Below are 20624 nucleotides of genomic sequence, written 5' to 3'. Positions count from 1 at the left end.
CAATCAATAATTTATACGTATAATATATGTATACACATATATAATTTCCAAATTTCGTACATATGTACCTACATTAAATCAAGTTAAGCTGCAATTCTAACGCATTCTTGGAGAATTCAAGAAGCGGCTTAAATGCAGCCATTGTGTTCATATACAAACGTTTATGAAATTAATTAAAAAATTTTCAAGTTGAAAAAAGTTGACAAAAACTTGTTTCGTGTTTTTTTTTTTTTTTTGCAAACATTTACAATTTACTTTCACAGTTGATATATGTATTTATAAATATTTCCCCTCAACGCTTACAAAATGTTTTCTGAACAAAATTAAAATATAATTTATACTGGAAACGCTTATATGTATGTATATCGTTTAGCACAGCAAACTTTACTTTAAGTTACTTTTAAAAACATTTACAGATATGCCTGTTGGGAAGTGCGCAAGCTTTTTGTTGGTTATCTAAATACATATGTACACACCACTTCTGAAAAATATGTCTTAATATGATCCGTTTATTTTGAAAGTGGCATAAGTCATTTCATGTCGTTTAGGTTCAGTGGTAATTTGTTTGTATCTCTCCTCGCCTCCAGTTTTTAGAGTCCAATATCCAAAAGATGCAATTCTTATTATTATTTTATAATTGTAGAACCATCTATATATGCATTCGTTCAAAAATAACAATGCATTTAAGACCATGAGTTGGAAATGACTTATGCAACTTTCAAAATAAACGGCTCATATATGTTTTAACTGAATCCATATATATATATGTATACATATATGTATATACAAAGATGTATACGCACACTGTTGCTGCTGACACAAAATTGATCACATTCAAAGGGAGAATAACAAGAATAGCAGCAAACCGAATTCAGCATTCACATGTTGCTTCAATATCCGAGACAGAGAGAAACAAAGTCAACAAATTAAAACGTAAAAAACATACATATGTATATATGTACATACATACATTCAACCGCGACGAGAACGATAACGACAACAGCAATAGCAACGAAGTCAACAATGACGGCGGCGACTGATTTGCTCAGCCTTGAACTTCTGGTAGAGTGCATTAACTTTAAACTGCACCCATTGTTGCCAGATTGACAGTGGTGCCAACTTTCGATTTTGTATTGAATTTATAATTCCATTCATTTGTTGGAGGCTTTTCGAATTTCAATCGATAAATCTATTTAAGAAAATCAGAATAACTTATAAAATATAATTTTCTACTTTTTTTATTGGAAATTTCTTTTTGCAAAACTTACGCAATGTTGGTAATTGTGCGATTATTACGTAATTTTTGCCTTTATATGTTTTAAAACATCCTCTTAGTCTTATGCAATGCGCGGCTGAATGAAAGCGTGTGATATTTCCTATTTTAACAAGTAAGGAAGGTTAATTTCGGGTGTAACCGAACATTACATACTCAGTTGAGAGCTATGGTGACAACATAAGGGAAAATAACCATGTAGAAAAATGAACCGAGGGAAACCCTGGAATGTGTTTGTATGACACGCGTATCAAATGAAAGGCATTAAAGAGTATTTTATGAGGGAGAGGGCCATAGTTCTATAGGTGGACGCCATTTAGGGATATAGCCATAAAGGTGGATCAGAGTTGACTCTAGAATGCGTTTGTACGATATGGGTATCAAATGAAAGGTATTAATGAGTATTTTAAAAGGGCGTGGACCTAAGTTCTATAGATGGACGCCTTTTCGAGATATCGCCGTAAAGATGGACCAGGGGTGACTCTAGAATGCGTTTGTACGATATGGGTATCAAATGAAAGGTGTTAATGAGCATTTTAAAAGGGAGTAATCCTTAGTTCCATAGGTGGACGCCGTTTCGAGATATCGCCATAAAGGTGGACCAGGGGTGACCCTTGAATTTGTTTGCACAATATGGGCATCAAACGAAAGGTGTTAATGAGTATTTTAAAAGGGAGTGGGCCTTAGTTCTATAGGTGGACGCCGTTTCGAGATATCGCCATAAAGGTGGGCCAGGGGTGACTCTAGAATGAGTTTGTACGATATGGGTATCAAATTAAAGGTATTAATGAGAGTTTTAAAAGGGAGTGGTGGTAGTTGTATATGTGAAGGCGTTTTCCAGATATCGCCCAAAATGTGGACCAGGGTGACCCAGAACATCATCTGTTGGATACCGCTAATTTATTTATATATGTAATACCTGCCAAGATTTTAAGGGTTTTTTATTTCGCCCTGCAGAACTTTTTCATTTTCTTCTACTTAATATGGTAGGTGTCACAACCATTTTATAAAGTTTTTTCTAAAGTTATATTTCGCGTCAATAAAACAATTCAATTACCTTACCATGTTTCATCCCTTTTTTCGTATTTGGTATAGAATTATGGCATTTTTTCATTTTTCGTAATTTTCGATATCGAAAAAGTGGGCGTGGTCATAGTCGGATTTCGTTCATTTTTTATACCAAGATAAAGTGAGTTCAGATAAGTACGTGAACTGAGTTTAGTAAAGATATATCGATTTTTGCTCAAGTTATCGTGTTAACGGCCATGCGGAAGGACAGACGGACGACTGTGTATAAAAACTGGGCGTGGCATCAACCGATTTCGCCCATTTTCACAGAAAACAGTTAACGCCATAAAATCTATGCCCCTACCAAATTTCAGGATTGGTTAATTTTTGTTCGACTTATGGCGTTAAAAGTATCCTAGACAAATTAAATTAAAAAGGGCGGAGCCACGCCAATTTTTAAATTTTCTTTTATTTTTGTATTTTGTTGCACCATATCATTACTGGAGTTGAATCTTGACATAATTTACTTATATACTGTAAAGATATTAAATTTTTTGTTAAAATTTTACTTAAAAAAAAAAATTTTGTAAAAGTGGGCGTGGTCCTTCTCCGATTTTGCTAATTTTTATTAAGCGTACATATAGTAATAAGAGTAACGTTCCTGCCAAATTTCATCATGATATCTTCAACGACTGCCAAATTACAGCTTGCAAAAGTTTTAAATTACCTTCTTTTAAAAGTGGGCGGTGCCACGCCCATTGTCCAAAATTTTACTAATTTTCTATTTTGCGTCATAAGTTCAACTCATATACCAAGTTTCGTCGCTTTATCGGTCTTTTGTAATGAATTATCGCACTTTTTCGGTTTTTCGAAATTTTCGATATCGAAAAAGTGGGCGTGGTTATAGTCCGATATCGTTCATTTTAAATAGCGATCTGAGATGAGTGCTCAGGAACATACCTACCAAATTTCATCAAGATACCTCAAAATTTACTCAAGTTATCGTGTTAACGGACGGGCGGACGGACGGACATGGCTCAATCAAATTTTTTTTCGATCCTGATTATTTTGATATATGGAAGTCTATATCTATCTCGATTCCTTTATATATGTACAACCAACCGTTATCCAATCAAACTTAATATACTCTGTGAGCTCTGCTCAACTGAGTATAAAAATGAGATTAATATTGCGGCCGCAGTGGCGTGGTGACGCGTGCTCCGCCTACCACACCGGAGTCCTGTGTTCGAGCCCCGCACAAAGTAACATCGAGAAAAAAGTTTTTCAATTAGAAAAAAGCTACTGAGTGAAAATGTATCTGCCTTGCAGATGTCTTCCGGAGCCGCCATAATACAAGTAGGTACCGTCCCGCCAATTTGTAGGAAACATTAAAGGAACACGAGGCAAATTGGAAGAGAAGCTCGGCCTAAAGTCTCTTCGGGGGTTATGGCGACTTGCATTTATTCCTTTTTATTTTAATATTGCTAGGGGAACTGCGGTACCGGTGTTGTTAATTAAAAATGCACTACCAAGATAGGCATAACAATTATAGATGCAGAAAATCAGAAACCGTATAGAAACTGATAAGTAATTTTTAAGGCGATTTTGTGTTAATAATAATGATTTTTACAATAGCTTTTGGCTATTTCGAAAACAACAAGTATGGCAGCACTAATTGCACCGTACGCCATTGCGGTAGGGTTTTTGCGTCAGGCGAATGTATTCGTGGTATCCTACCCTGCACATAAAGTGATTAGTCTACGATGCGTCCGAAACTAGTCGTAATGAATTATGCGACTTATACCAGACGACAAATTTCACTCTTTTTATGGAACGAAAAGATCCGGCAGGCCTTTAAGCTTTTACCAACTTTTCAGGCCGTTCTTATAATTAAAGGGAAAATAATATTTATTAGATATAAAGGGAAATATAATAATATTTTATAACAAGGCTAAACCAAACTGATTCCATAAATTTTTTTTTTCAAAAATTCCGTTCACCTATTGAAGTATGTAGTAGGTAAATGCAAGTTTTTGTTTTGTTTATAAGTTTTTCATGATATATAAAGTTAATTTTAATTAAAAAAATATCGTACCGAAAGATTTCAGTTTGAGACTAATTAATGCCTATCTGTACCCAATATCCTTGTCTTTAGGGATTAGGTAGTCGCGCATTTTTTTCAGGGTTGTTTGTATGAGCGTAAGCTTCTGTGTGATTGAACCCATTTACACACATACATTAATAAATATATATTGGAGAAACTCACTTCATCGAGATTGGGCTATTTTGTTGCTGCTTGCATTCTATGAAATGCTTGCCCCATCTGTACGATATAAATTTCGATGTAGTATATGTAACTAACTTTAATATGTACATACCTTAGGGTGGTCCGTATAAATTAAATAAACAATTTTATCCAGTCTCACTCTTCAGACAGACCTAGATCAAAAATATCACATATAAATTTTCGTCCCGATTGGTGATAGTCAAAGTTGTCTTGGTCTATGGAGACTCAACAAATTTAAATGGAGTCTTTTGATTTTCAATACTCAAAACCAATAACACTATGCTGGCGTCCATTGAAAAAAATTAAGTTCACTTACTGCCTTACCTTAAAAAAAACCTTATAAAAGTCAAACTCGAACAAAACTTAATTTTTCTCTGATTACACATATAAATTTTGGTCCCGATTGGAAACGGTTAAGGAGTGCTATACAAGGATCTAAGCAGAGGTTGTGCTTTGGTTAATATACTCAAAGTTTGACCCCTGTGCGATACTCTTTAGCCGCACCAAATCGGGACCAAAATTTATATGTATAATTTTTGACCTAGGTAATACCATCTGGTGTTTCTATCGGAACCCGCCTATGGAAGCAGCGGTAGAGGGCGGCCCCCACTCAGCGGGAACGACCAGGTGGAAAACGATTTAAACTCCCTTGGAGTGACCAATTGGCGCCGGTTGGCAGAGAGAAGGAGCGACTGGCGCGCCTTGTTGGACTGCCATAACCGTTTAAACGGTTAAGCGCCAATTAAGTAATTACGTAAGCAATATCATCTGGGACCATCTGTTTTATAGAATTTATAGGGACAATTTTGTCACGACAGAATTATTTCGCTATGTCAGAGACCACTGAACAGCTTTTTGATAAACTAGTTTCACAGAAAAATGTGTCAAGGCTCCTTTTTTTATGTCAAATTTTACTCAATAAGTATAGCTTCCAAAATTACCACATTGTCAACTATAATTTCTTTTGGCTAAAACAAGAACATGTACCTTTATGGTCGTAAGAATAATTAAATTTTTTGAAAAATAATTCATAATCAACATTTTACAAAAACAAGTAAGGGAGGATAAGTTGTATATGAAAGTCATTTTCGAGATATCGACCAAAATGTGGACCAGGGTGACCCAGAACATCATCTGTCGAGCACCACTAATTTATTTATATATGTAATACCACAAACAGTATTCCTGCCATGATTCCAAGGTCTTTCGATTTCGCCCTGCAGACCTTTTCCATTTTCTTCTACTTAATATGGTAGGTGTCACACCCATTTTACAAAGTTTTTTCCAAAGTTATATTTTGCGTCAAAAAAACCAATCCAATCACCATGTTTCATCCCTTTTTTGTATTTGGTATAGACTTATGGCATTTTTTTCATTTTTCGAAATTTCCGATATCGAAAAAGTGGGCGTGATCATAGTCGGATTTCGCCCATTTTTAATACCAAGATAAAGTGAGTTCAGATAAGTTCGTGAACTGATTTTAGTAAAGATATATCGATTTTTGCTCAAGTTATCGTGTTAACGGCCGAGCGGACGGTCGACTGTGCATAAAAACTGGGCGTGGCTGCAACCGATTTCGCCCATTTTCACAGAAAACTGTTATCGTCATAGAATCTATGCATATATATGGCATTAAAAGTATTCTAGACAAATTAAATGAAAAAGGGCGGTGCCACGCCCATTTTGAAATTTTCTTTTATTTTTGTATTTTGTACACCATCACATTACTGGAGTTGAATGTTGACATAATTTACTTATATACGGTTAAGATATTAAATTTTTGTTTAAATTTGACTTAAACATTTTTTTTTTAAAGTGGGCGTGTTCGTCATCCGATTTTGCTAGTTTTTATTTAGCGCACATATTTAGTAATAGGAGTAACGGTCCTGCCAAATTTCATAACAATATCTTCAACGACGCCAAATTACAGCTTGCAAAACTTTTAAATTACCTTCTTTTAAAAGTGAGCGGTACCACGCCCGTTGGCCAAAATTTTACTAATTTTCTATTCTGCGTCATAAGGTCAACCCATCTACCAAGTTTCATCGCTTTATCCGTCTTGGGTAATGAATTATCACACTTTTTCGATTTTTTCGAAATTTTCGATATCGAAAAAGTGGGCGTGGTTATCGTCCGATTTCGTTCATTTTAAATAGCGATCTGAGATGAGTGCCCGGGAACTTACATACCAAATTTCATTAAAATACCTCAAAATTTACTCAAGTTATCGTGTTTACGGACGGACGGACAGACGGACATGGCTAAATGAATTTCATTTTTCGCCCAGATCATTTTGATATATAGAAGTCTATATATATCTCGATTAGTTTATGCCGTTTCGGTTTACCGTTATGCGAACAAAATTAATATACTCTGTGAGCTCTGCTCAGCTGAGTATAAAAATTGCCCAAGTTTGCCTCCTATTTCTTCCAGAAGAGCCATGTACATATTTAGTTTTGTCATTCTTCTCACTACAATTTCGTCAGGCCGACAATTGTCAGCACCATTGTTCCACAATTGTCGATTGAGTCACTATCGATTTTGAAGTTCATATGAACCGTATATACCTATGACCCAGAAAAATTGACGGCGATAATTTTCTCCCATGTTTTTCAGAAAATACTGCAATTGTCGCAATTTTCACTTCTATGAAATAGGCCCCTGCACAGTGCTGCATAAGCGGGCAAAAATAAAATAAAATGGTTGTCAGATGTGAACATATTTGATATTGCTGAAAAGCTAATTTATTTATGATCAAGGTTCTGTTCTCGATCGTCGTATTTAACATTTAACTTGTAAGATATGTACATGCAAGAGGCTCGCAAATTTGCCTCTTTATGTACACTTTTTTTTAATAAGAGTTACCTCAGAACCAAAAGAGAACAAAATTGCCAAAACTGCAATTCAAGTTGAAGTAACTTCAATTAAAATTTTTGTTGTTCACAAATCTCCGAGGAAGACATCCCATGAGAATTTGTAAGAAATCATAAAGTTCCCTGTCTTAGATATGGTATTAATTATAAGAGATAAAAGAGAGAGAGAGAGAGAGAGAGAGAGAAAATACAAATAATACCTAACTTTAAAAAGGTGTATCTAAAAATTTATAAAGCTATGTTTTTTTATATTCCTCTAATTAAACATATTGAACATAATTTTTTAGAAAAAGGAGAAAAGTTTCCATAAATGTACGCACTAATTTTTTTTATTAGTTACATTAGTTTTTTGCATAACTTAAATCCCAAAAAAGAACAAATACATTCTTAAAAATTAATTTTCATAATACTAATTATTGTGAATTTTGTGTGAATCAATGGTACAATACAATAGAACTTAAGATAGGTATAAGTGTGAAATATAGGCATTAATCATAAAAAATGGAATCTTAATCGATACATACTTGGTTCTACTAGCTCCTGAGAGCTACTTCTGCATTTATTTTGAGGCAAAATAGGGAGCTATACATACGACAAACCATTTGTTATGCAAAGGATTGCGTTTTATAACAGTGAGATGCAGAACAAGTGTCAGGATAATAAATATGCTACAGTTTGGTTTAATCACGTCTCATGATTTGTATATTAAAAATTTAAGATAGTTATTAAGGATTGTTTTACAAGTAAAAAACGGGGGGAAGGCCGCCTAAGGATGACTGGCGTTGATAAACATCTGCATTTCTCGGAATTTAAATTTATATATAGAGCTAAACTAGTCTTATACATTCTTAAGGAGTATACGGGTACTCCACAACTTATCCTAATTCATATAAATATGTAAAAATTTTGAACTTAAAAAATATAAAAGTTTTATGAAATTATTGCGTTTTGGTACGGAATGTAGTTTTTGGAATGTTTCCCAATGGCTAAATTTGCTGATCTCTTTATTCTCATAAAGATTATTACACATGTTTTAGAAAGTTAAGTCCCATCCATATCTCCCAAAAAAATTAGTGGGACACTTATTGCATTTTGTTTTGGAACTCCTGATTTGGAGTCAGTGTGTGTTAATCCACTTCGAAACGAAGTTTTAGTTGAATCCGCTTATTATTCCATTTTTTTTCCACTTTTAGCACTGTGCCCAAGAGTTGAGACTGGAAAAAAGCGCTTATTTGATTTACAACCAACATTTTTGTTCAATATTAATTGATGAACAATATTGGCCCTTATAAAATAAGTAACACTTCATACTGGGAAATTCAACCATTTCTCTTTCCACAACTTGGGCTAAAATCAAACTGATTCATTATTCTTCAGCGTGCACTGCCTTTATACTCTGAGTTGCCTCGTTCGCCTATTTCTATTAGGGTCTAGACTTTTCGCGAACAGCTGCTGATTTATTTATCTGGTATTCAATTTTGTCTTCTACTTATATGTGTGTGTATGTGCGAGTAATAACTTCTGTTTTTAGATGATGACTACATATGTGTATGGGAAATAATCTCTTCGCTGTTTGCATGTATGTGTGGCTGCTTGCTTTGATGTGTACATGCACGTTTGAGTGGTTGCTTACAAAGCTGTTGTGCATTTATTTACTAGCAGCATAGTGATTTATAGAACAGCTAATATTCGCAACAATAGTATACGTTGTAGACCTACTGCTTTACCTTTGTTTTTAAATAAATGGCCTTTGAAACTAACAAATATAAGTTTTACTATATATAAAAACATATTTATGTATTTTATATTGTTGCGATTTTGTTTAAATTCAAGCCGCATTCAAGGAATAAAATAAATTCTAAAATAGGGTAGACCAAATTAACCGACTTCGTGTGAAGAATGTCACGTAAAAAGAAAATTAGCATTGATTTCAGTTAACTGACATCCCGTTGTACCATGGCATTGTATGGAAAATATCAAGAAGAAACAATTAGCTGATGTAATAACACATCATGGTACTCAATTCTCCTTGAATGTTGTTTAATAAAGATCATGCCGAGAAGAATTCAAAGATTAAGCAAAAGACATTGTGTGGTGCTGGTTTCTCTTAGATGTGCGCCCACAAATAGCTCTCAAGGCATCGCATTTTGTTGCAGATGTCTGCCAACACCAAAAACTAGTTTTTTCTTAAAACCTACTTTAAGTATAACGTAAAAAATAGCAGTAAAACGAAGTTATGCTTAGAGCCATTCGTAAGCTATTTGCCTATAAATATTATTTAGCCTTCTTGCTCATTGTTTACTATATAGTTTGGCAGCTTAATTTGAGGTTATGCTGCGAATAGAGTGGAAGGCAGTCAAACGGAGTGGAATGAAGCAGGAAAAGCAGAGTTGCATTGAATCAATAAATGTAGAAAAAGTAATTAAATACTTGAATATAAGCAAACATTTTCTCTTAACTACTTGAAATGAAATGCTATATAAGTATTCCAAAAATATCACAGTTTATGTCTGTTTAAAAATTTAACTTGAATTTCCTTAAAGATTTTCGTAATATGGCCATTAGCGAAGTTTGTATGTGTGTGCTAATTTTGAGCGATCAGCTTTTAGTTTCGCTACTTGATAAGGTTTGCAATATTCTTACTACTGCGGAGACACTGTTATCCCCATAGTGCAACGATACAAGGTGGCAGCATGGAACAGCTGATTATAAACTTTTTTTATTTGATTTGATACATCAACTTCCGGCGCAGTACGATTTTTACATTTGTCCATCGAATTTACAAGAACAAAGTACATGGGCGCTTAATCATAGTCAAAATAAAATAGATTTTAAATTTGGTTGCAGCTTTTTGACATAATTTTCTATGAGCTATCTGTCAAAAAAGCTGAAACTAAATTTAAAACCTATTTTATTTTGACTATGATTATGCGCCATGGAATTTTTTTTATGTTTGTAGGTATGTCACCATGCAGCCACCTTGTATCATTCACTATGGTTATCCCACAGCATTAAATACAGTTTTAACCGCGTTTGGTTTTGATGACTTACCTATTTGTGAACAGACGCTGATATTGTATACAATTTACGCGTAATTTTCATAAAATGATATGTATACATATTATGTATATAGTAGTAAGTGGATATATATATTTACATATTTTTAGAAGAGTTTTGTGAAAAATATTCAGAGAAAAGGAAGGTTTTAAAAAGGGTAATATAGTATGTGTGTCCCAGCAGGAAGTTGTACATCTATGTATGTATATCATAAAGTTAATTTTTTCATTCTGCAACGCTATAAACTGAAAAAATTACGAAATCAAATCGCAAAAAAATAAGTGCATTACTTCAAGAAGAAGACGACGAAGTGCTGTGCTTACACTCATTCGTCAGATAAAACCACTGGCAATTACAATTTCTCAATGACGCAGAAGATAGTCAGTTCAGTGGCGAGAACTCGACCTCAAATGATGGCATAGACCATCAACCTGCATGTGAACAAGCTGAGAGTGAGGAGCACATAACTATGTGTTTTTTGGAGTACATCGGAAGTATTCCAAATTGTTTCCAAGAAGCATGTCTTTATGCATCGCTCAATACACTTATGAGAGGTTGAGGAAATAGTGACGGGACGTCAAGGTGGTAGGGCTGCTCAGTAACTGCCACACATCTGAAATTAGTAGTATGATAAGAAAAGTTAAATATAGAACTGGCTTCGTAAAGACGTACCTACCGCAAAATAGTGAGTGGTGTGGACTTGGCAAATCAAACGACGGATGGCATGATATAAACAAAATGGAGCAAATGGTGAAATTAAGTATTTTTTCGTGACATGATGACAGATGCTGTTAACACTTATGTTATATATTCTGAGCTTCACAGGAAGAAGCGGCTCTTCCAGCAAGCGCTTGTAGAAATTACCTATCCCGTCGATCTGGAACATCGTCCAACAGGTAGAATAGGTAGAAGTTCAATGAGAAATGTAGGGGATCATTTCACCATACAGCAGTAAAAAAGACATTGAGGCGCTCCACGCGCCAATCGAAAAATCGAGAAAAGACAAACATTATTTGCCGGGGCTGTCATTTTTCATTCTATATAAAATTTTTCTTCATAAGACAAACAAAATTTAAAATAATTTCTTACTATTAAACAAGTTTTTATACTTCCTGACAAGCCAACCTAATATAAACGCACGCAAATCATTTTCTGTCAAAAATATCTCAAACACATACAACTTGTATGAAAGCAACCGAAATTGAATTTGCTGCGTGAAAACCTAAAGGGCAGTAAAGGGCGTAAACTTGGCAACATAGCCACGATTATACTCCACTTAGCGCATAAAATCTGGCCTCATAATCAATAAATGTCAATTTGTATGACAAAAATGAAATGTAAAGAAACAAATGGCAACTCAAAATGTAAACGTCACTTGGAACTTACATAGAAAATCAAAATTCAACAGACTTGTACTGTAACTGTAAGTGACAGTTCTCAAGTCAAGTCAAGTCTATGCTAAGTATTATTAATGGGCCCTTAACTCGATTTCCAATTTTTGTTCTGCGTGACATTTATTTGGGTTCGGGCAAAAAACGCCGATTGTTTGCGTGCGCTAAAAAAAGCAGTGCGGTTTCATTAGGTTGGCTTGTGAGTGTAGTTTGTACGCTTTTGGGGCAAATAGGTATGACCCATTCTGAAATACTACAGGGATACAAACATATGCCCCACTTTATAATACCCCGATCTACATAAATTGCAAGCTTCATCAAATTTCTACGAATATAAAGTACCAATAGGAATCTATAGAGTCGAAAATAAAGTTTAAGCAGATCGCCTGGAAAAGTCGTAGAAAAAGGGTTAACACATTTTTAATTATATACTAGACTTGCAAAGTCAAAGCCACAATTTAACAAACTTGTTAGATAAATATATGACTACAAAGGATTCCCCTATTAAATTTCGTACGCATACATATGTATGTTTGTATGTACTTGGCCTCAGCTTTCATAAATACATATGTATTAAAATGTTTCGCATATATCATCTACATATTGACGGGCAATATTGTTGCTCTTTTCACAAAACGATAATAGAAAAACAAATGCTATGGCACGGAGAAATTACAAACTAAAACGCATTGTTTACTATATAATTTGGCAGCTTAAATTGAGGTTATGTTGCGAATAGAGTGGAAGGCACTCGAATTCAGTGAAAGAGACACTCGAATGGAGTGGAATGAAGAACAGTAGGAAGAGCAGAGTTGCATTGGATTAATATAACTTCAATCATTTCATCAATATTAAAGATATATTTAGAAAAAATAATTAAATACGTGAGTATAAGCAAACATTTTCTTTCAATTACTGCAATTAAGGTGTCCTAGATGCTATATATTCCAAAAGTATAACATTTTATTTCTGTTTAAAAATTTAACTTCAATTTCCCTAAGATTTCCGTAATATGGCCATTAGCGGTGTTTGTGTGTGTGTGCAAATTTTGAGCGATCAGCTGTTAGTTGCGCTACTTGGTAAAGTTTACAATGCTAAAACGATTACAGACAATCGTTGAGAGGGCCATAGTGTACAAGTACAAGTGTGTTGACTTATCTGTCAAGCATTCTGACAGGCACTCGCTGGATTCGGAATGACAGCGAATTCAAAATGGATACCATTACCGAATGCTCCGAATGATTGAAAAATTGAAAAAGTCCATACGATTGGTAGTCAAAAATGTTGCCGTTGAGACTAAAAATGCGACTCTAGACCTGAGATTTCCATCAGGTGAGCGAGGCTGTTTGTAGTTTTGACGTTTATCGCTTAGTGAACACACTTGGTATAGGTACACTATGGAGAGGGCGTGAGCGAGGTATCTACTGAGAATTAGTGCCACTACTTACATACATAGTTAAAAAACTAAAAACATCATAGTTTTGTGAAAAACGAAAGTAAATTTCTTTGAATGAAAAACATATGAATCACCACAAATAAGAGCAATGACGTCCTCAGTTGCATTAGAAATGAATAGCCACGATTATACATACGGCTATGTCAATGCACAAACATAGATATGTACATATACATTTGTAATAGGTAGGTTAGGATGGGGTGGCGGACACTTTTTTTGGGATATGTATTTTGCATTGATATATTTACCTACATAACTACATATATCGAGATGTTTGTGTTTTCCATTGTATATATTTAAATGTTATGTTGATGCATTGCTTCGTCATGATTAACATTTGAGGGTATATGTACCTGTGAAAATGGGTAAATTAATAATAGTTTAAAAAAACTAAAAACCTACGCTTTTATAGCTAACCGAAATAAAAATTAGAAAATAATTTTTATTCATAAAGACTGTGTTAAATTAGTAGAAGGAATAATTTACCATAAATAATTTACTTAAAATATTATTACCTATAATAAAATTTAAGTTATTAACAGAAGGGTCAGGCACATAGTAAAAAGCGTCAATCCTTAAATTCAAAACCTTAAAGCATGCGGTCAAATTTAAGTTTTATCAGCGGTTTTTAAATGCAACACCCTTATTATTTTTACACTTATAGAATTCCCATATCACATTGTGTTATGCATAACATTTTCTAAAATAATAGCTGCACTTGGCACTTGGCAAAACAATTTTAAAGATTCAATAATCAAAAATTAAACAAAAAAAACTTACATAAAAATAATGCGATAAAATGAAATCAAAGATCATTTTTTAAAAAGAGACGTCAATTGACCTTTTTTTGTCGAACCAAAATATATCGCTGGTTGCCACGGCGAATCTATACCAGGTGGTGGCAAAGCGAATTCAATCAATTCGCCGTGCGAATAGATCATAGATTTCGATTAACTGACATATTGTTGTACAAAGCGTTGTATGGAAAATAATCAAGAAGAAGCAATCAGATGTTGGGATAACATCACCTGGTACTGAATTCGCCTTGGCAACCAGCCAACATGTCAGTTAATTGGAATCAATGAAAATTTTCTTTTAACTTGAAATTCTTCTGTCAAATTCGATGAGTTGGTTGAACTCGCGTTGCCGCCACCTGGTATGGATTCGCCTTGCTGGTTTCTATTGCGGTTTTTGACATTTCGTTTTGTTCTTGTTCCCAAAATTGCAGCTTTCACATTGACTAAAAATTTATTGTTTTATTGCATGAAAAATGTCAAAAGAAATATGTTATGTAAATGAAAAAATAAAGTAAACAAAAATGAACAAATTTTCTCTAATATCAATAACAAAACAAAAATGAAAGAATTGTGGAAAATATTAAATAGTCCATACGCCGTACAGATAACGTGCGGCGAAATTAAAACGAAAAGTGGAAAATCAACTATCAAAAGACTTGTAGCTCGCAACAACGACTGTTTGATTCAAACATACGAGCTAACGACTCATATTCATTTATCCTCCTTGAGGAATGCATGGAAACGGTACGGAGTAGTGATGGTGAAACAACAAAGAAGGGTGCTTATATGCTATCAAGGCGAATTCAATAGAGGTGGTGTTATCCCAACAGCTGATTGCTTCTTCTTGATAATTTTCCATACAAAGCCTTGTTCAACAACCCTACAAGAAACGCTGACAGTTTTACTAATACACTCACACTTGTAATTGACAATACTGATCCTGCGATGACGTAAACATTGATACTCAAATTTATGTATGTTCCTTTGTTCGCTCACGCATGTCCGCATGTTCCCGACGACAGCCTATAATCATGAAAAAGGACTCAAACTGGGGAAGCTTCGGACACCTGGTAAAGAACAAAAGAACATACAGCACATAACATTATGCATGTGAGACAGATACATAATTCTCAACGGAATTTTATGTATGCGAGAACAGTTTATCCGATTTAATCATGTTGTCACTACTGACTGTCATATGACAATCAAATGATTATCACGGTTGTTTTGTTATTTTTAAATTCCGCCATTTTCAAATGACGAAAACCATATAAAAAATAAGTTTAAAAAATGAAAAAGAGAGCATTTCAAAGCTCCATGCTAAAAGAAAAGAAATCGAAAATAATATTAAAAAATACCAAAAGCTGTCGGAATGTATGGGGCGCACTCAAAAAATTGATACGCGTAAAATAGTAGTGGTTAGTGATGATTCATTTTTAAATGTGTTTCCGCATGAGAAAAGCGCTCTTCTGTTGTTTTGTTATTTTCTGAATTTAAATTGAACATTCTGAACTCGAATTCTTATAAAACTATTTATTTTAAACAAATAAGAAAACGTATGCTTTTACCACGTACAAAATTAAAAACGTAATGAAATAAAGTAAATAAAAAGCAAAAAGCATTGTTTCATTTTTGGCGGAATATAACAATGGTCATTTATGATAGTATAACCGTCAAACCTGATATCTACAGTAAACTATCATTTATGACACTTTTTGATAGTTAAAGTGTCAGCACTGATCCAGGAAAAGGAATGAGAGTGAGCAGTACGGCTATATACTTAATCAGTAGGCCATGTTGGTGTATAAGAAGGAGACAAAAACTCACACGTACACAGTTGTTTATATCACATTTGCGCAAGTCCCCTTAAGTTTGTGATAGAAAGTTTGTATGAGGCTCTGATCGTTAGGTTGACATTGCTGACAATCAGATGATAGTCATATGATAGTCAGTATTCTTGTAGGGAATATGTCAGTTAATCGAAATCAATGAAAATTTTCTTTTAACTTGAAATTCTTCTGCACGGCGAATTGGTTGAATTCGCTTTGTCACCACCTGGTATGGATTCGCCTTGTAACAAGCTAACCTAATATAAACGCACGCAAGTCATTTTCTGTCAAAGATGTCTCATGCACATACAACTTGTATGAGAGCAACCGAAATTGAATTTTCTGCGTGAAAACCTAACTCGACTTCCAATTTTTGTTCTGCGTGACATTTAGATTTCACGTTTGCACACATGCTTTACATTAGCCGTCATCCAGTGAGTTTTACAGCTCCGGATCACGCTAAATTTTCACGGGAATGCTCTGGATCATTGAGAGACTTCAGAAGCGGAGGTCGTGATATTTTCCCACATGTGAAATGTGATAGGCAGATGTCGCCGCTGTTTTGCATTTAACTCATGCGGCGAAAGCCTAAGCAGCGGTATCTATTTTTGAAAAAGTAGGTTTATTTAAGGCAGCGTTGCCAAACTAAAGACAAGTAATTGACAAATTATCTGGCTCACAAATTGAACCAAACTTCTATCTGGATTTATCTGGCTCAAATCGTTGTTGTTGCATTTATTGACGCAACGCATGCTTATTTCGTTTAGGAAAAAACGCCGGTTGTTTGCGTGCGCTAAAAAAACGCAGTGCAGTTTTATTAGGTTGGCTTGTAAATAGCGATGTATTTTTTATACGCTTTCGATCATTCCTCAGTAAACCGTCCCATCACGCACCGGTTGTGTTCCCTCAATATAAGACGGTTCGAGCCGTGGCTGCCACTCGTATTTTTTTGGAGCCCAATTCGTTATGAAAAGTTAAAAAAATCGGGAAAAAGGACAACATTTAAATTTCAAATTTTATGTAACGATTACAATAATATATCTGGGAATTCCTGCTCTTATGTACTCTTCACATCAAAACAATTGCCCACTACAATGATGTGGAAATATGGTAAATGCTCCAACATAATTATATAACTATATAAAGTTAACAAAGTTTAGACACATGTATTCCCATGCATTTTGATGCAATAAATTCGAATGGGCTGTTGGAATTGAAACAGCGGATCATGCTTCGGATCTGACCTCAAAATCTCTAACGCTTCAGTGACTTTCCCACGGTTTGAGTTTAGGACGGAGCAACGAACCTTGAGGCTAATTCTTATGGCAGTTTCGGACTCAGCACATTACAATGCATTCGAACACTGTGTTGCATTATCACTTTTATTTGTTTTTCTGTCCATGCACTCTAATGCTCTGGAAAAAATCACTGGCGATTAACGTACCGGTACCCTAGTACTAGGAGTTTAGAGAACGTAGCCAACAAATCCTAAATGTCACAAATTTCTCTTCGATCGTAAAAGAACTTCAGGCAAAAAAAAAACTTTTTTTTTGTAGCCACTATCGATTTTATCGGTGGTAGTGACTAGCGATTTTTTTTTTTATGTCCAGCTTAAGTCAACCGAAAAATCGGTAGTCTGAGCCGAAAAGAAATTTAAATATAAATATAATAAAAATCTATTTTCCGGTGTGATCATCATTTAGAGAAATATATTGTAATGAATTTTAACACACTACTTCTTTTGACCGCGGCTAATACTACTGTAAAAACAATTTTTTTCAAAATGAAATATAATTCCGTGTTAATTCAATATTTAACGGGACATTTCCGTCATTTATAAAGGCACAATGCTAAAACTGTATTTATTTATCTTTAAAAAAAGCGCGCGGCAACGCCTACTAAGGCCGCTTGATTCCTCTGAAAATCTTTGCATCGACTTCAAACACGGTTGAAGATGTTGAGATTTTATTTGTAACCATCTTTCCTTTTTAAAATACTGATTTTAGCGCCCACTTTCTAAATAAAAATGAAAAATACAAATTCGAGAGCTATAGTATCTACCGCTTTTCCCATGTAATTAGGACGATCTACTTCGCTGTTTCCCGAAATGTTTTCATATCGAGCTCAAAGTTTAAACATTAAAAGATACATTTGGCGAAAGACGGAAGGTTTCAGCCCGGGCCAAATTTCTGGTAGAACGAAAAGGACAACCTGGTAACAAAAGTCATCTTGAACGAAGGCAGCTTAGAATCACCCAGCGAAGATGATAAAGTTCCACCAGCTCTTCACAATAATTGCTACTGGAGCATTCCATGGTTCGTACAGGAGAAATAGAACAATTTGTTTTTTTTTTAATTTTTAGACCTTAACTTAAGAAATAAATTTTCAGACAAAGAATTAAGTGCATTAGCACTGTCCATCAAACTGTCATACATCTATCAAACTGTCATAATTAATAGACGATACTAAACGTACGTCGTAGTATCAATTTTGATATTTTCAATCACGGAGTACGTAATTCGAGCTCTGATTCATTGCATCAAAATGCATATGAAAGTAAATGCCGTATAGCCAGTGGTATCTAACCGTGATTTAAGCTGTAGAGATAATCTTTACAATAAAGTTGTTTGTCAAAAACGAACCTGAATCCAAACTGTTCGGTTACCAAACCCGAACTGAATATGCGGTCCGGCACTAGTGACTACACTGGTGCATATATGTAACAAAAATGGTTCATTATAAGCAATGTGCACTCGTTTTTCAGCACTTACCCTGTATGAAAGTGTCGCTATTATTATTTGAAGTGGAGTTCATCGAAATATTTATTTAACCAAGTTGTTGTAGTTTATAATACTTTATACGCCTTTGTGTGTAGATTTGAATCTGTTACCATATATACATATTTAATGTTATTATGTGATTTTGTGTATTTTTTTGTTTGTCAGATTCGTGGTTCTTGAGACGGAAAGTAGAAAAGAATAAAAAGTAGTTTGCCACATTCTGTATTTTCTATTATAGTTATTGGAATTCTTTTTTTTATTAAAAATAAGTAAATTTTTTTGTTATTCTTCTCAAAATGTAGCACGTTTACTGTTTATTTATATACTTGTTTTTGTAATGGTGTCTCGGGTTGACCCCCATTAAAAACCCATCCATACATAGTTGTTTATTTTGTGTTGCTGTTTACGCTGCTTCCGTTTCATATCAGCTAATTTCTTTGATTATTATAGTGACACAGTCGTTTGTTGTTTTTCTATGTTTACATTGTCAAAATGTTTTAATATATTCGCGGGTATATGTGTTTATGAAATTATTTACATACATACAGCTTTTACGCACAGCTGACTGAATGGCGCAATCTCTTAACTATGAGTTCAGCCTGGAATGAGGCCGGTATTTTTCGTTCGTTCTAATTGTGACTCTTACTAACTTCTTATTGTTTTAGTTTTTTCCAAACACATGTGATTCATTGTTTTGTTATACTCGTTTGATAAAATCTAGTACTGGTGAAATTCAATTTTACATATGTAAATAAATATGTACGTATTATTCTATTTATGGCTCAATCGTATTTGTTATGAAACTCACAGATACAATTAAGCATTTGTTTCGTACACATGTACACTGTCATTATTTATGTTTTTAGTCAATTATCCTTATTTGTTATTTTTCTGTTTTAAGTTTGTCTGCAGCGGTCTTTATTTGACTTATTAATTATATATGTATTTAGTTGTTAAGACGATTCTAATTATTGCGTATTTAATCAACTTCTGTTAACAAAAACGAGTCACACGCTATATGTCCATATGTATGTAGGTATTTTAAAACTCTTTAAATTGTATATTAATTAAAATCATAAGACAGATGAAGATTATTTTGGAAGCAATTTTCGATTCAACTGTTCTTACTACCTATAGAATCAAAATATATAAACTTTGATCTTCAACGTTTGGCAAAAGAATTGTGACTGATTCAATGTTTTCAATTGCAATTTCATTCGTTGCTGTAGCTTTGCTCTGGCTTTTGTAGTCGCAATCGTATGTATGAGTTTATGAATATGGCAATGAGCGTGTAGCTATTTTGTTGATTTTGGTTATACAGCTGTAGTGTAAATGATTCTCACGTACACTTATAAAACCAAGGTGTGTTGTGCCGCTCGTCGCTCTTTTAAAGAAAGTCTGACAAAATATGTAAGTCTTAAGCTTGAAACACAATGCCAAGCGACGACGATATACGCCGCGTCGGGCGATGACATTTTTCAAATAACGCCCAGACATTTCGTCTACTTAAAACACAATGCCGGGCGAAATTGACGCTGTTTATTCGGAGTGACCATTATTTAGAAATAAAGATGAAAACAATTAAAACTTTTTAATTCTCTGCTTTAGCACTTGACTGCTAAAACACGCCCAAAATGTTAATAAATTAACAAAACAAACCCCCTAATTCAGGGTGTTATGCGGACCGTGCCTATTGGACGATTTGCAGCCAGGGGATAAATTCGGCTGTATTCGAACGGAGCCTTCCCGGTACCGGGCCACCTCGGGAAGTATTTATGGCCTTACCACAGTAAGGGGCGCTGCTGTGGCGGACGGTTCTTTCCCCGTATATAATACTGGACCGCTGAGCCCGCCTTGTCGGGCAGGTGGTCGT

The 20624-nt window shown here is 34.5% G+C and overlaps 1 protein-coding gene across 4 annotated transcripts in view; it reads right to left on the bottom strand.

The window, feature by feature from the left end:
- The window catches only part of vri (vrille), a 69285-nt gene extending 49295 nt beyond the window's left edge, over window positions 1-19990 (bottom strand). Inside the window, exons 1-2 of one of the 4 annotated variants that reach the window (XM_067766520.1) lie at window positions 19883-19990; window positions 18743-19474 (exon numbers count right to left, since the gene is read on the bottom strand). In XM_067766520.1, the coding sequence (XP_067622621.1) occupies window positions 18743-18785 (43 nt within the window). In that variant the 5' untranslated portion in view covers window positions 18786-19474; window positions 19883-19990. Of the gene's footprint in view, window positions 1-13593; window positions 13699-18742; window positions 19475-19559 lie in introns of those variants that run through there. The other 3 variants (XM_067766519.1, XM_067766523.1, XM_067766522.1) reach the window with 3 other exon arrangements.
- Between the last annotated feature and the right edge of the window lie 634 nt (window positions 19991-20624).

The sequence above is a fragment of the Eurosta solidaginis genome, chromosome 2, assembly GCF_040869045.1.
Source record: "Eurosta solidaginis isolate ZX-2024a chromosome 2, ASM4086904v1, whole genome shotgun sequence".
Lineage (NCBI taxonomy): Eukaryota > Metazoa > Arthropoda > Insecta > Diptera > Tephritidae > Eurosta > Eurosta solidaginis.
This window is presented reverse-complemented; position numbering and strand designations above follow the sequence as displayed.